Genomic DNA, 14,546 nt, shown 5'->3' with positions numbered 1-14,546 from the left:
TCTTGTAAGATACTAATGTTGATTAGCGAAGAGCTATACATCAACCCGTCGATAAACCATTGACACTTACCTCATTAATTTTAAGATTATTGAGTTCCACCTTACCAATAGAGTCTGCCTCCAATTTGGACTTAATCATGAGACAAGGGACACCCCACAAATCATGACAACATACCACAAGATAACCATACGAAAAACAGTTCATGATTGGGACGCAAAATTTAGTGCCGAAATCCAACAATTGAAATAATCGCCATAATCGTGTTCTAGTTGGAGATTCAATCAAAAATGTAAGACCCGTGCACTCAACTGATTATCTAAATAATCATACAAGGGAGTACATGCCATATGTGTCTAGCGATCATTATTTAAACGACCCACTTCCACATCCAGATGTGCAACCACAATCACAATATACCTCTATTCCACAATCATATACCTGTCATACCCCAATTTTTGACCTAAGATCCCATCTCATTCACATTTTTTTATATATATCTTTTATCCGGGATAGTCTTTGTCTTTTCAAACGAAATTTCGGCAGAGAGGTATTTTAAAATACCTCATTTTTTTGTTCAAGTACCCTTTTTGTTTAATTTTATTATTTATTCTTATTATTTTTATTATTATTATCAATATTATTAACATTATTATTATTATTTATTAATATTTTTATTTTTATTTTTTTTATTTTATCTTTTTTTATTTCTCAAAAAAGGGCCAGGTGGTGAAATCCTGCGCCCTTTCTTTTTCTTTTCTTCTTTCTGTTTTTTTTCTTCTTTTTTTTATTTTATCAATTTTTTTTTTATTAAAAAAATCAAAATTGTCCAAGAACAGCAAGGTCAGGCACATGATCCTTGAACCCAGAAGGATCTTTCCTTTCCCTTCTTTCTTTTTTCCCAAAGTTCTGCAACACAACAGGAACAAAAGGAAACGTTAAACAACCCCTGCATAACAAAACTGAAAGCATTGTCCTTTTCCCATTTTGAACTGATGCCTTCAACATTGAAAAATTGAGGTCAATCCTTCCCTTTTCCATCAACACAAACCCTAGTCATTTGGGTATAAGTAAAAGAGGTCGAGAGAAATCAGAGGAGGAGAAAAAAAGCCACAGCCGCACCTGCAAAGAAACCAACAACAGCAACCCTAATTTTTTCATTATCACAGAAATCAACAACAAAACCCTAAAATTTCTCATCACAGAAACCAAACTTCAAATCCAACAAAAAACCAAAGAAAAAAACAGAAACAGAAACATAACAAAGAAGAAAAGAAAAAGCAATAACAACACAGCAGCATCAGTGCTGCGTTTTCTCTTCGACCACCACTTTCAAACCATCAAAACCCACCACCAACATTTTCCAATCATCAAAACCAAAAGAAAAATCTAAAAAAACAAAAAAACAACAGAAACCCCAAGGGAAATATAAGGGCACAATCAATATGATCAAAAATAGAGAAAGTATGGCCCAAAAGATTCAACAATGGTTCTTAAAATATTCCAGTTGGACCTCAAAATACAACATTGCTTCCATAATGTTAACAAAATACAAAATAATAATTCCAAATACAAAATAAGCAAAAATACAAGATGTGAAATGATGACAATACGAATTAAACAAAACTCTTCTTAGCCTTGGCCAATTCTCCTTTGTAGTACACCATGATCTCCTTGCAATAATCTGTGAACTCTTTCACATCTTGAGGCACTTTGTAAAAACGCATAGCCGCCTCAGCCTTTCCTAACATTTCCGGAAGTTCTTCGATGGCTAGATTCGAGAAAACGGCCATCCTTGCAAAATCATTTCTCCACCTATCAGAATCATTCCACACCAATTCAAGTACCCTCTCACGTTGAATTAACTTCATGTTCATCTCTTCAATCTCTTCGCTTAAGCGTGCCACTTGGTTTTGGTATATCTCGACATGTTGGTCAAGAATTCCTTCAATTTCGGCTTGGAGATGTTCACTCCTCATCTTTTCTTGGAGATAGAGACTCTCAAATTCTTGCTTTCGGATACTTTCTGAATGCAACCGTTTTTTAGTATCTTCAATGCCAGCTTGGATGTACTCTCGCCTTATTCTTTCTTGGTGATGGAGTTGTTCAAAATCTTGACTCTTGGCACGTTCCAAACGCAACTGCTCTTTAACTTCTTGAGTTTTCTTGACTTGCTCTTGGTGTTTCAACCTCCATTTTTTCTGAGCTTCCATGGCCAATCTTCCAAATTTCTCCACCTCTTGACTTGAACGCTTAATCCTTTCAATCTCTTCATTCTTGGCTATAAGATCGCTCCCGGCGCTAAGCATACCCTCCATGATTTTCTCTCTTTTCACTTTGGATTCTCTTATCCTTTTCCGACTCCCTTGTAGGACTTCCTCCTTATAGGCTTGCTCTCTCTTTAATCTTGCTATTTCCCCTTCAGCTTGCAGATATTTCATCTCCCATTCTTCATTTTTCTTTTGAAGTTCCTCCACCTTGACTTTTAGTTCTTCGCCTCCTCAACGGGGACCACGGTGATTGGTTCAGGTGACGAAGGCTTGACCACCATATCAAAAGGCAACTGATTAATCGCAACCCTTTCTCGCACCCACTGAGTATAAAGAGGATTGGCAATGCAATTCTTTTTACATAGCGCCTTCTTGTGTACTTGGTTCCAGGCTCTTCGAATCCTTCTTAGTAATGCAGGATCCTCCTCTCCTTCTTTTAGGATATATTCTTTCAACAAATGATCATCCGGCTTACCCTTCATTGGGTACCCAAGTTGTCGGAGTGCAAGGACAGGATTGTAATTAATACACCCCTTTGTTCCCATGAGAGGTACATTAGGGAAGTCACCGCAACTAAGAATAATTTCCGTACCATCTAAACTTCGAGAGTACCAAGATATATCTTTCTCGGTGAGAGCCATCATCCTATGACTCCATTTTGAACTGGCTGGATTTTCCACAAAGGCCCCTTTCTTTGGTAAGTGAGACATCAACCATTTTTGCACTAAGGGAACACAACAAGAAATCGTCCCTTTCCTTTTCTCATGTCTGATATACAAGGAATGGTAGAAGTCAGCGAGCAAAGCAGAGACAGGATTCTTAGCTATGAACACACCTATAGCCGAGAAGTCGACAAAGTTTTCTTTGTTGGGGAAGAGTACCAAACCATACACTAGAAGTGCTAACACCGCATTGAATGGCTTCCAATCTTTCTTAGCCAATAAAGCTTGGGCCTTGGTCTCCAAAACACTCCTTGAGAATCCTTTTATGTCATTTTTCTTATCATCCTTCCTAGTCTCTAACCATGATGATACTTCTTTGCAAGGGAGATACAAAGATTTGGCTATATCCTCCATAGTGGGATTTTCTCCCAAACCTAAATAAGGTCCACAATCTTTCAAATCACAGCCCAAGATCTTGGCAAATTCTTCCAATGTAGGAGCCAACTGGAAGTCTTGGAAAGTGAAGCATCTAAGAGGCGGGTCATAAAATTGGCCTAAAGTGAAGCATCTGAGCAGCTTTAAAGCAAACTATGGGCTGATACTCAACCTACTCCATGAAGAAATAGACCCCATGGCTATCATTACTCTAGGCCAATTTTATGACCCGCCTCTCAGATGCTTCACTTTCCAAGACTTCCAGTTGGCTCCTACATTAGAAGAATTTGCCAAGATCTTGGGCTGTGATTTGAAAGATTGTGGACCTTATTTAGGTTTGGGAGAAAATCTCACTATGGAGGATATAGCCAAATCTTTGTATCTCCCTTGCAAAGAAGTATCATCATGGTTAGAGACTAGGAAGGATGATAAGAAAAATGACATAAAAGGATTCTCAAGGAGTGTTTTGGAGACCAAGGCCCAAGCTTTATTGGCTAAGAAAGATTGGAAGCCATTCAATGCGGTGTTAGCACTTCTAGTGTATGGTTTGGTACTCTTCCCCAACAAAGAAAACTTTGTCGACTTCTCGGCTATAGGTGTGTTCATAGCTAAGAATCCTGTCTCTGCTTTGCTCGCTGACTTCTACCATTCCTTGTATATCAGACATGAGAAAAGGAAAGCGACGATTTCTTGTTGTGTTCCCTTAGTGCAAAAATGGTTGATGTCTCACTTACCAAAGAAAGGGGCCTTTGTGGAAAATCCAGCCAGTTCAAAATGGAGTCATAGGATGATGGCTCTCACCGAGAAAGATATATCTTGGTACTCTCGAAGTTTAGATGGTACGGAAATTATTCTTAGTTGCGATGACTTCCCTAATGTACCTCTCATGGGAACAAAGGGGTGTATTAATTACAATCCTGTCCTTGCACTCCGACAACTTGGATACCCAATGGAGGGTAAGCCAGATGATCATTTGTTGAAAGAATTTATCCTAAAAGAAGGAGAGGAGGATCCTGCATTACTAAGAAGGATTCGAAGAGCCTGGAACCAAGTACACAAGAAGGCGCTATGTAAAAAGAATTGCATTGCCAATCCTCTTTATACTCAGTGGGTGCGAGAAAGGGTTGCGATTAATCAGTTGCCTTTTGATATGGTGGTCAAGCCTTCGTCACCTGAACCAATCACCGTGGTCCCCGTTGAGGAGGCGAAGAACTAAAAGTCAAGGTGGAGGAACTTCAAAAGAAAAATGAAGAATGAGAGATGAAATATCTGCAAGCTGAAGGGGAAATAGCAAGATTAAAGAGAGAGCAAGCCTATAAGGAGGAAGTCCTACAAGGGAGTCGGAAAAGGATAAGAGAATCCAAAGTGAAAAGAGAGAAAATCATGGAGGGTATGCTTAGCGCCGGGAGCGATCTTATAGCCAAGAATGAAGAGATTGAAAGGATTAAGCGTTCAAGTCAAGAGGTGGAGAAATTTGGAAGATTGGCCATGGAAGCTCAGAAAAAATGGTGGTTGAAACACCAAGAGCAAGTCAAGAAAACTCAAGAAGTTAAAGAGCAGCTGCGTTTAGAACGGGCCAAGAGTCAAGATTTTGAACAACTCCATCACCAAGAAAGAATAAGGCGAGAGTACATCCAAGCTGGCATTGAAGATACTAATAAACGGTTGCATTCAGAAAGTATCCGAAAGCAAGAATTTGAGAGTCTCTATCTCCAAGAAAAGATGAGGAGTGAACATCTCCAAGCCGAAATTGAAGGAATTCTTGACCAACATGTCGAGATATACCAAAACCAAGTGGCACGCTTAAGCGAAGAGACTGAAGAGATGAACATGAAGTTAATTCAACGTGAGAGGGTACTTGAATTGGTGTGGAATGATTCTGATAGGTGGAGAAATGATTTTGCAAGGATGGCCGCTTTCTCGAATCTAGCCATCGAAGAACTTCCGGAAATGTTAGGAAAGGCTGAGGCGGCTATGCGTTTTTACAAAGTGCCTCAAGATGTGAAAGAGTTCACAGATTATTGCAAGGAGATCATGGTGTACTACAAAGGAGTATTGGCCAAGGCTAAGAAGAGTTTTGTTTAATTCGTATTGTCATCATTTCACATCTTGTATTTTTGCTTATTGTGTATTTGGAATTATTATTTTGTATTTTGTTAACATTATGGAAACAATGTTGTATTTTGAGGTCCAACTGGAATATTTTAAGAACCATTATTGAATCTTTTGGGCAATACTTTCTCTATTTTTGATCATATTGATTGTGCGCTTATATTTCCCTTTCAAAGCAAAATAAATATCTTTTTCCATGCATGCATGCACACATACATTAAACCAACAAGTTTCAAAAAAACTGATCGTCATCTTTCTAATAAGGTAGTCTACCTCGTTCAAAAGTGGCAAGACAATCTTGTTCGAAGCCAACCCGTGTCTACAATACTTGAGCAGGCAGAAAGAGAAGGATGGATGCACTGGAACAAGAGAACACTGAACTTCGGGAAGAAGTTACCACACTCAAAGCTGATCTCGAAAGATTGAACGCCATGGTGGAATCTTTGGTCGCTGCACAGAATCAGCCACCACCTCCTCAGCCTTCTCAGGCAATTCTCACTGAAACAACCATTCCGACATCAGTCGCACCTTCAAGTGCTCAACAGTTCACCATACGAGAAGATTACCCTTGGGGCATGCCTTTCCCTTTCAATATGAGTGGACCGCGAAGGGTGTCTCCAATCCCAGCTCCGATTATGCAAAACAACAGTACTGTTCCCCAGCTAGGAGCAACCATTCCTCAAGTCACTATGACCATTCCTCAACCGGCGGTAGCCATTCCCACTCCAGTATTGGATGAACCTATCTATCACGCTGAACCAAGTGAAAGTGTAGGCGCATGTGGTCGATGGGATGATTTCCAAGAGCAATTTGACGAGATGCAACGAGAGATTAAGGCCCTCTGTGGGAAGGATTTGTTTGGCAAGAATGCCCACGATCTCTGTTTGGTATCGAATGTCCAGATTCCGGCCAAGTTCAAGGGTCCTGACTTCGAAAAATACAAAGGCAACTCATGTCCTCAAAGCCACTTGGTGATGTACGCTAGAAAGATGTCTACCCAAACTGATAACCATGAACTGTTGATTCACTACTTCCAAGATAGTTTGACCAGTGCTGCTCTAAAATGGTACATGGGCTTGGATAGTTCCAGCATCAGAACTTTCAATGATTTAGGTGAAGCTTTCATTCGCCAATACAAGTACAACTTAGACATGGCGCCGGATAGAGATCAACTTCGAGCCATGACTCAGAAGGATAAAGAAACCTTCAAGGAATATGCTCAAAGGTGGAGGGAGATTGCTGCTCAAATTAACCCCCCTCTAGAAGAAAAAGAAATGACAAAAATATTTCTGAAGACCCTTGGCTCATTTTACTACGAGCGGATGATCGCGAGCGCGCCCAGTGACTTTACTGAAATGGTAAACATGGGTATGCGCCTCGAAGAAGGGGTCCGAGAAGGATGTTTGGCTAAAGACGGCGGATTATCCGGTGGTGCAAAGAAGTTCGGAAACAATTTTTCCAAGAAAAAAGAACAAGAAGTAGGTATGGTGACACAAGGGAGGCCAAGAAGGAACAATTATCAGCAAAACCCACAACATATTGCTGCTGTTGTGCCCGCTCCCGATGCTTTCCAGAATCCAAGGCCTCAACTACAATGCCAACAAAGACCTCCACAACAATATCAACAACAGCCTTGACAACAATTTAATGATCAGAACCGCACTCCAAGAACACCTCAGTTTGACCCAATCCCGATGACTTATGCAGAGTTACTCCCTGCATTGATAGAGAAGAACCTTGTTCAGACTAGAACACCTCCTCTAATCCCAGAAAAGTTGCCATGGTGGTATAGGGCTGATCGTTCCTGCGCTTTTCATCAAGGAGCGCCTGGTCATGACATCGAACAATGTTTTGCTCTGAAACATGAAGTTCAAAAGTTGATTAGAGCTAACACTCTTTCTTTCAAAGATACAAATCCAAATGTGCAAGCGAATCCTCTGCCAAATCATGGATCCGCATCAGTCAACATGGTCCAAGCATGCCCAGGAAAATTCCGTGTGTTTGACATCCGACTCATTCAAGAACCATTAGTCCAAATGCATATCAACTTGTGTAAACTGTTTTTCTTCCAGCATGACCATGCAGCTTGTCCAGTTTGCCCCAATAATCCACGTGGATGCCTAAAAGTAAGAAGAGACATACAAGGCATGTTAGACCGAAGAGAGCTCCAAATCACTTATAAAAGGAATGAAGATGAGGAAGATGTGGCTGTCATAACACCTGAATTCAACATCCCGAAAAAGGTAGAGATCGCTTTCGACAGTCAAAAGCTCGCCACTGCACCACTAGTGATATGTTTGCCGGGGCCTTTGCCTTACGCTTCTAGCAAGGCCGTACCATATAAATACCATGCCACAATGATTGAGAATGGACAAGAAATTCCAATGCCTACTTTGCCTACTTCAATCAACATTGCTGAAGTAAGTAGAGTAACAAGAAGCGGACGAGTATTCCCTGCAGTGTCCCAGAAGAAGAATGATGCTTCAACAAGCCAGCCAGTGCCAGTTGAACCTCTAATTGTAAGCCCCAGTTCGGACCGTGCTAATGAAACTATCAGTTCAGACTTTGATGAAGTGTTGAAACTTATAAAGAAAAGTGAGTACAAGGTGGTTGATCAGCTATTACAGACCCCTTCCAAGATCTCAATACTCTCTCTACTGTTGAATTCGGAGGTCCACAGGGACGCCCTAATGAAAGTACTAGATCAAGCCTTCGTAGACCAAGATGTAACGGTCGACCAGTTTGGCGGGATTGTGGGCAATATCATGACAAGCAGTAATTTGAGCTTTAATGATGAAGAACTTCCGGAAGAGGGTACAAAGCATAATCTTGCGTTATACATATCTATGAATTGCCAATCTGATGCATTGTCTAATGTACTTGTGGACAATGGATCTGCCTTGAATGTAATGCCTAAAGCAACTCTTGATCAGCTTTCCTACCAAGGAAACCCTATGAGGCATAGTGGAGTAACAGTGAGAGCTTTTGATGGTTCAAGGAGATCAGTCATGGGGGAAGTTGACTTGCCCATGACAATTGGACCCCAGGTTTTTCAGATCACTTTTCAAGTAATGTATATTCAAGCAGCGTTCAGCTGTTTGTTAGGCCGACCTTGGATCCATGAGGCAGGGGCAGTGTCGTCCACACTACATCAGAAGCTGAAATTTGTAAAGAATGGTAAGGTGGTGACCGCAGAAGGTGAACAAGCCTTGTTGGTGAGCCAGTTATCATCTTCCGCTACCATTGGGGTTGATGATACTGATGGGCTGAACTTCCAAGGACTTTCACTAGATGACAAGAATGCTAAGAAGAAAGAGACTGTCATGTCCTCATTAAAGGATGCGCAAAGAGTGTTGAAAGATGGTTCACATGCTACTTGGGGAAAGGTGGTGGTTTTGCCGGAAAACAAGCGTCGTGAAGGGTTGGGTTTCTCTCATGCATCAGAAAAGGTTGAATCAAGTGAAACTATCAAGTCAATCAAGGACACTTTCTACAGTGCTGGGTTCATTCACTCTTCTTCTCCAGAAGCTAATGCAATTATTGAAGATGGCCCCGAGGAGGATTTGCCAAGCTTTGTCACAAGCCACGAATCGGTCTCAGTTTCTTCTTAACCCAAGCCTTTCACACGGAAAGGACCAAATACAAGTTGTTCCCGCTAAAGGGACTGCCACTTGTTAGGAATTAGGAATAATAACTCCACCGGGGATCTTTAAGAGTGACGCGGGTGGATTGGATCGTAAAAACGTCTGTAAGGTTTTTTAAACAGAATCTCTTGACAAGACTCACTGGGGATAAAAACACTTGAGGAAATTGAATGAAGAGATATTTGGTGACATACAAGTTGCTCAAATAAACAGAATACCACTTGCTGCTTGGGGTCGGGATTCAATCCAGGGATGAACTTGAGAGAAACGGTCAAACAAGACCCTATACCCAATGAGGAATGAACTCGACTGGGGGTCTTCCCATCCATGTATTTGGAAAGGGAAACAACTGAAACAACCTTCTTCCACGAGGAAGGAACTCAGTGGGGATTTTAAAAGGATATACGTTTTCTGCTTACGACTGACAATCTACTGGAGGGAATGACACACCCAACCCATTTTCTGGAATAGACACAATTAAGACAATTGAATTACTGAACAACCAAATGCAATTATGCATGAATTGATGCGAATATGTATGAATGCTATGTATGAGTGTCATATATGCGTTTGTGTATGTCGACAAAACTGACGGGGTAATTGAAACAAGAGATATGCCAACGTCGCCATACAATACTCAGCAGATCTTGACAGAGTGCAGACATTGCTGGAGATGGGGTATAAGCCATTGGTGGAGCATAGTCCGGCTATGAGGTTTACCCTCTTTCTGGGGGAGCAGGGGGCTTCCTGGGGAGAAAACCCAGCATTAATGCTTGGATTGCAAGTCGATTGGACAAAAAGTCTTCTTCTTAGAAAAACGGAAACATTCTTTGGGACGGCTGTCGATATTCTTCTTTTGCAATTTATGTTTTTTTTTTTGAAACGTGTTTGTCGCCCTTTTCAAAAGTATGAAAATCATTGTGTGTCCCCCTTTTTTTTTTATTGTTTATATTCTTTTTTTAAAAAAAAAGTCTTTATTTTAAACATCATCAGTCATAAAAGAAGTTTTGCAAGACAAAAATAAACAAGAGTTCCAAATAAATGGGAAAGGCTCAAACTTTATTAATAGAATGGTGGCTCACCAATAGTGCGCCTCCATGGATCGTTACAAAAGTTGGAAAATGGTAAGTACCTGGAAAAGGCTACATCGATACACGATAACCACTATTCTCTCTAACAACTTTGAATTCCCACTGTGTTTTGAGCTTCGGATTGAAGATTGTTGATTTTTTTGGTGACTAAGCAAAATGCCCCAAGTGTGCAAGTCCTAGCCTGATGCAGTTATTTTGTCAAAATCCTTAACTTTTGCCTAGATTGCCCTTTCAGGTTTTCAATCTACCAGGATAATCTTTTCTGTTCATGTCTCTAATTTTTGCCTGGACCGCCCTTTCGGGTTTTCAGCCCACCGAGACGCTCATTTTTGCCTAGGCCGCCCTCTCGGGTTTTCGACCTACCGAGCTGTTCTCTTATTTTTTAGACAAAATATTTCTTGACTGCATCAGCGTTCACAGGACGCGGGAGTTCATCACCATCCATAGTTGCAAGAATCATAGCACCACCAGAGAAAACTCTCTTGACAATATATGGGCCTTCATAGTTAGGAGTCCATTTGCCCCTAGAATCTGGTTGGAAAGATAGAATCTTCTTGAGCACAAGGTCCCCTTCTTTGAACTCGCGAGGTCGGACCTGGCTTTTAATTTTTTTTTTAAACCTTTTCTCAAAAGAGTTTAGATGTGAGTCATCTCTATGGTCGAGAATTCTAATATTCCCCATAACATTAAAACAATGGAAAATGTGATTTCTTCTTCATTTAGGAGAGTTAGTGGCATACTCGATGATGAATTCCGAGTAAGAGCCCTTCCCTATTATGAAGCAAAAATCCCCTTTTCTTAGCATGTTTGTGGTGGATTAAAAGGAGTTTAAAACTTAAGATGACAACTCGTCTTTCCTCCTGAAAAACAACCAAACAAACCATTTTACAATTTTTACCCCGAACTACGGGATTTTGATCCTTAACGGGTACGTAGTGCAAAAGACCTTGCGTCTTCCCAAATCAAAATTAATAAAATATATATTTTCTTTTTCTTCTCATTATCCCAATTATTTATAAACAATTATTTACAAGCAAATCCTTTTTAGCACAAAATACACATAGCACAAGAGGTTCCCGTAGAGTACTACGGATACAAAGGGTGCTAATACCTTCCCTTTGTATAACTAACCCCCGAACCTTTTAATCTCTAAAAATTTAATTTTGGGTTTATTCGATCTTTTTCCCTTCCCTTGGATAAATTAAAGTTCGGTGGTGAATCATTTTTTGAGAACCAAAGCTAACCAATAGCTTGGCGTCCAAAAATCACCGCGACAATACCCAACAACAACCACAATATACCTCCATCCTGCAACCATACCCAACAACATACCCATTTCCCACAATCATATACCCAACAAACAACAACATACCCATCTCCCAGAACCACCATCTTATACCCCATAACAACAACATACCTCTACCCCATAACAACAACCATATACCCAACAATAACAACCAATGTCATATAGTGAATCCGATTTTGTGACCTCAATGCCACAAACGCCGAATTTCTTCGACAACGATAACTTTGAATCTCCGGGAACTCACGGTTTCAATGAGAATTACACAAATGTTTACTACCTCGGTGAATCTATACAACCCCAATCAACCCAAAAAATCCCCCAACATTACCCGTGGGTTGGTTCACATGCACTGGACGATTTTTTAAATTCAACATGGTCAAGGTTCCACGCATGCTCAAGGTCAAGGCGGCTCCTCTCCATTGACTGAAGTTATTAATATTAATCCAAACCAGCAACAACGAGCAGGTGGAATTATTAATATTAATCCAAACCATTATTAATATTAATCCAAACCAGGACAACGAGCAGGTGGAATTACTTGGACGAGGACATCGGCGTCGTCATGCTCCCAATTGTGGCGCTTGATCACATAGATTTTTTTAGTGTTATTATCAGTATTATTGTAATAAATTATATTTCAGAATGTATATACTATTTTAATTGTTTTTATCATTATTCTTTTTTATTATTAATGATAATTATTAACATTTAAAAAAAAACAAAAAGAAAGGCCATTTTCAGGGCAGAAAATGAAAAATAAAATAAAAATAAAGTTAGTCAATGGCGACGCTGCCACTGTCACCACCGCACATGCATGGAGAAAGTGACGGTGTCGCCACTCTTCTCCCCTGCCACACGCCAGAATTTGTCCCAAAAGAGGGGCATTATGACAATATTTTTTAAAGAGGGGCATTATTGTAATAAATTATTTTTTTGAGGGACATTTAAAAAAAATCTGAAGTTATATGCCAAAAATGCAGAGATTCCAAATTAAGTCACATGGTTTTCGCAAAGATTCTTAATCGTTTGCTTTATTTAATACACAGACATGCATTTGTATGTGTATTTGTATGTGTTATGAGTGCAACATTGGACAAGATCATATGCAGTTTACACATTTTGGAGGTTAACTAGTTTTAAATTTTTCTTTGATTTAGTAATTGTACAACTTGAAAGTGGGATAGTAAAATATAGAAGCAATATCAATTTAAAATGATAAGAAAGAAGGCTAAAGGTGGTCCACCGTGGACATGCGATCTACCGAATATGAATTTTACAAAATTTACTATTGGATTGAAAATTTATATCATATAGATTATCCATAAATTTTTTAAATTTTTTTGATGTGTTATTGAGATCCATCAAGATTTACGTAATTTAATAAACCGTTAATCTTGATGTGTCTCAATAACATATCAAATGGTTTTGAATTTTTCTAAATTTTTCTATGGATGATCTATATGATATAAACTTTCAATTCAACAGTGGATTTTGTAAAATTCGTATTTGTTATAATGTTATTCGTGACTGGTCTATTATGGACCACTTAATGAAGTGATCCATATTAAAGTGGTCCATATTAAAATTTAAGAAACAATTATAAAACATTTGATCCAAAAAGTGACAAAATATACTATCAATTATATATCAAAAGTGATTACATAAAGTGTTTGTGGTCTTCAAAACATGAACTTGAGTTGAGGTAGTACTTCAAGTCATTAACCTGAAAATATGAGGAACAAAGTTTATCAATTTAGCTTACTAAAACAAATATAGATCACAACATCCATAGAATATGAGGAACTTACTTGTTAAAGGTTTTGAAAAACTTCTTTGAAAGCCATGGAGATTCCGAAGGTGATATATATAGACATTCTTGGTATATAGATCACAACCCCTATATTTTTCCCATGAATTATTTTTGCTTCGAGTACATGATTAACAAGTTTGGTTACGATAAGTCTTGTACCATTACACAAACCTTCAGCTTAGTTAAGATTTCTTAAATCCATGCATGGTAGGTGTTCCAAGTTGGAAATCGTCGTCTTAAGACGTAAAAAACTTTTCATCTACTAGTACACACATTACACATTACACATGAGTTTTTTCTGTAAACATTTTGTGCTCGGCAAGCACAGAATCATACTTGCCTCCGCCTTTGACATAACCTTGCACATAAATTGATTCATTGTAATATGAATTCATGAGTGTCTGCATTGTAATTTTGTGTTTGCTTTAATATTTAGAAACTTATGAAACTTGTGACTAATATCCATGGGGAAAAACTCATGATTCTAATGTTACACACATTCACTATCTGTGATTATAAGTGGCCAAATGAAAGATGGTGACAATGTGCTGTCCAGAAAATAAGTCTTCATCAGCACCAACCAAGATTGTGGACACTTGGAACAAAAAAACATTGAATGTCTGAAGTCTAGACTTCATAAACTTAGAAAGGCTTATAATATCAGGTGATTTTCTGTTTCGTTACAAGCACTATTTTTGGAATTTAGCATTAAAACAAAAATTCTTTCTAAGAGAGTTGGGACGTCTTATGTGGGAGAAGTCCGACAGGAAATTCTTGGAATGTCTAGTGTTACATGACATGACATGGGTGCCAATGACCCTGTGATGTTACAAAAGATTGTTCGAGCTTGGGGAAAAGTTAACAAGAAATAGAGTGATTGGAAACGCAAGCTTGACACCGGCAAAGAGACTTACCGACAATGGGTCAAAGAAAGAGTCCAAGAGGTGAAACTATCATTCATTGTCAAAGACCTTATTCCACCCCGATCCCCTAAGCCTATTCCTATCTCAATAAAGGAAGCAGATGACCTCAAAACAACCATTGCATAGTTCAACAAAGAAAAAGAAGAGTTGCAAGCTAATCTACTCAAAGCTACTCAAGAAAATTGTGAGCTAAAATAGGAAGAAGTCTGAAAGGACAAAATCATCGAGAGTAGCATCAAAAGACTAAGGTTTGAGGAGGAAGAAAGACGCAAGGTGTGAGGATGTTTGGGAGGAG

The 14,546-nt window shown here is 39.2% G+C and overlaps 2 protein-coding genes and 1 pseudogene across 2 annotated transcripts; 2 read left to right on the top strand and 1 right to left on the bottom strand.

The window, feature by feature from the left end:
- Positions 1–2,483: 2,483 nt before the first annotated feature.
- On the bottom strand, positions 2,484–3,344 carry LOC123892744. Its single transcript, XM_045942606.1, has one exon. The coding sequence runs from the start codon at positions 3,342–3,344 to the stop codon at positions 2,484–2,486; it is 861 nt and encodes a 286-aa protein (XP_045798562.1).
- A 217-nt stretch (positions 3,345–3,561) lies between these two features.
- Positions 3,562–4,581, top strand: LOC123892733. Its single transcript, XM_045942593.1, has one exon. It carries the CDS (start codon positions 3,562–3,564, stop codon positions 4,579–4,581), a length of 1,020 nt encoding a protein of 339 aa, XP_045798549.1.
- A 1,246-nt stretch (positions 4,582–5,827) lies between these two features.
- Positions 5,828–9,088, top strand: LOC123892724 (annotated as a pseudogene).
- Positions 9,089–14,546: the final 5,458 nt, after the last annotated feature.

The sequence above is a fragment of the Trifolium pratense genome, linkage group LG1 (assembly GCF_020283565.1).
Source record: "Trifolium pratense cultivar HEN17-A07 linkage group LG1, ARS_RC_1.1, whole genome shotgun sequence".
Lineage (NCBI taxonomy): Eukaryota > Viridiplantae > Streptophyta > Magnoliopsida > Fabales > Fabaceae > Trifolium > Trifolium pratense.
Note: the sequence above shows the minus strand (reverse complement) of the source record. Positions and strands in the feature narration are given on the sequence as shown.

Coding starts and splice junctions, on each gene's coding strand:
- LOC123892733 (XM_045942593.1), top strand. CDS start 3,562: ATGGCTATCATTACTCTAGGCCAATTTTATGACCCGCCTCTCAGATGC.
- LOC123892744 (XM_045942606.1), bottom strand. CDS start 3,344: ATGGAGGATATAGCCAAATCTTTGTATCTCCCTTGCAAAGAAGTATCA.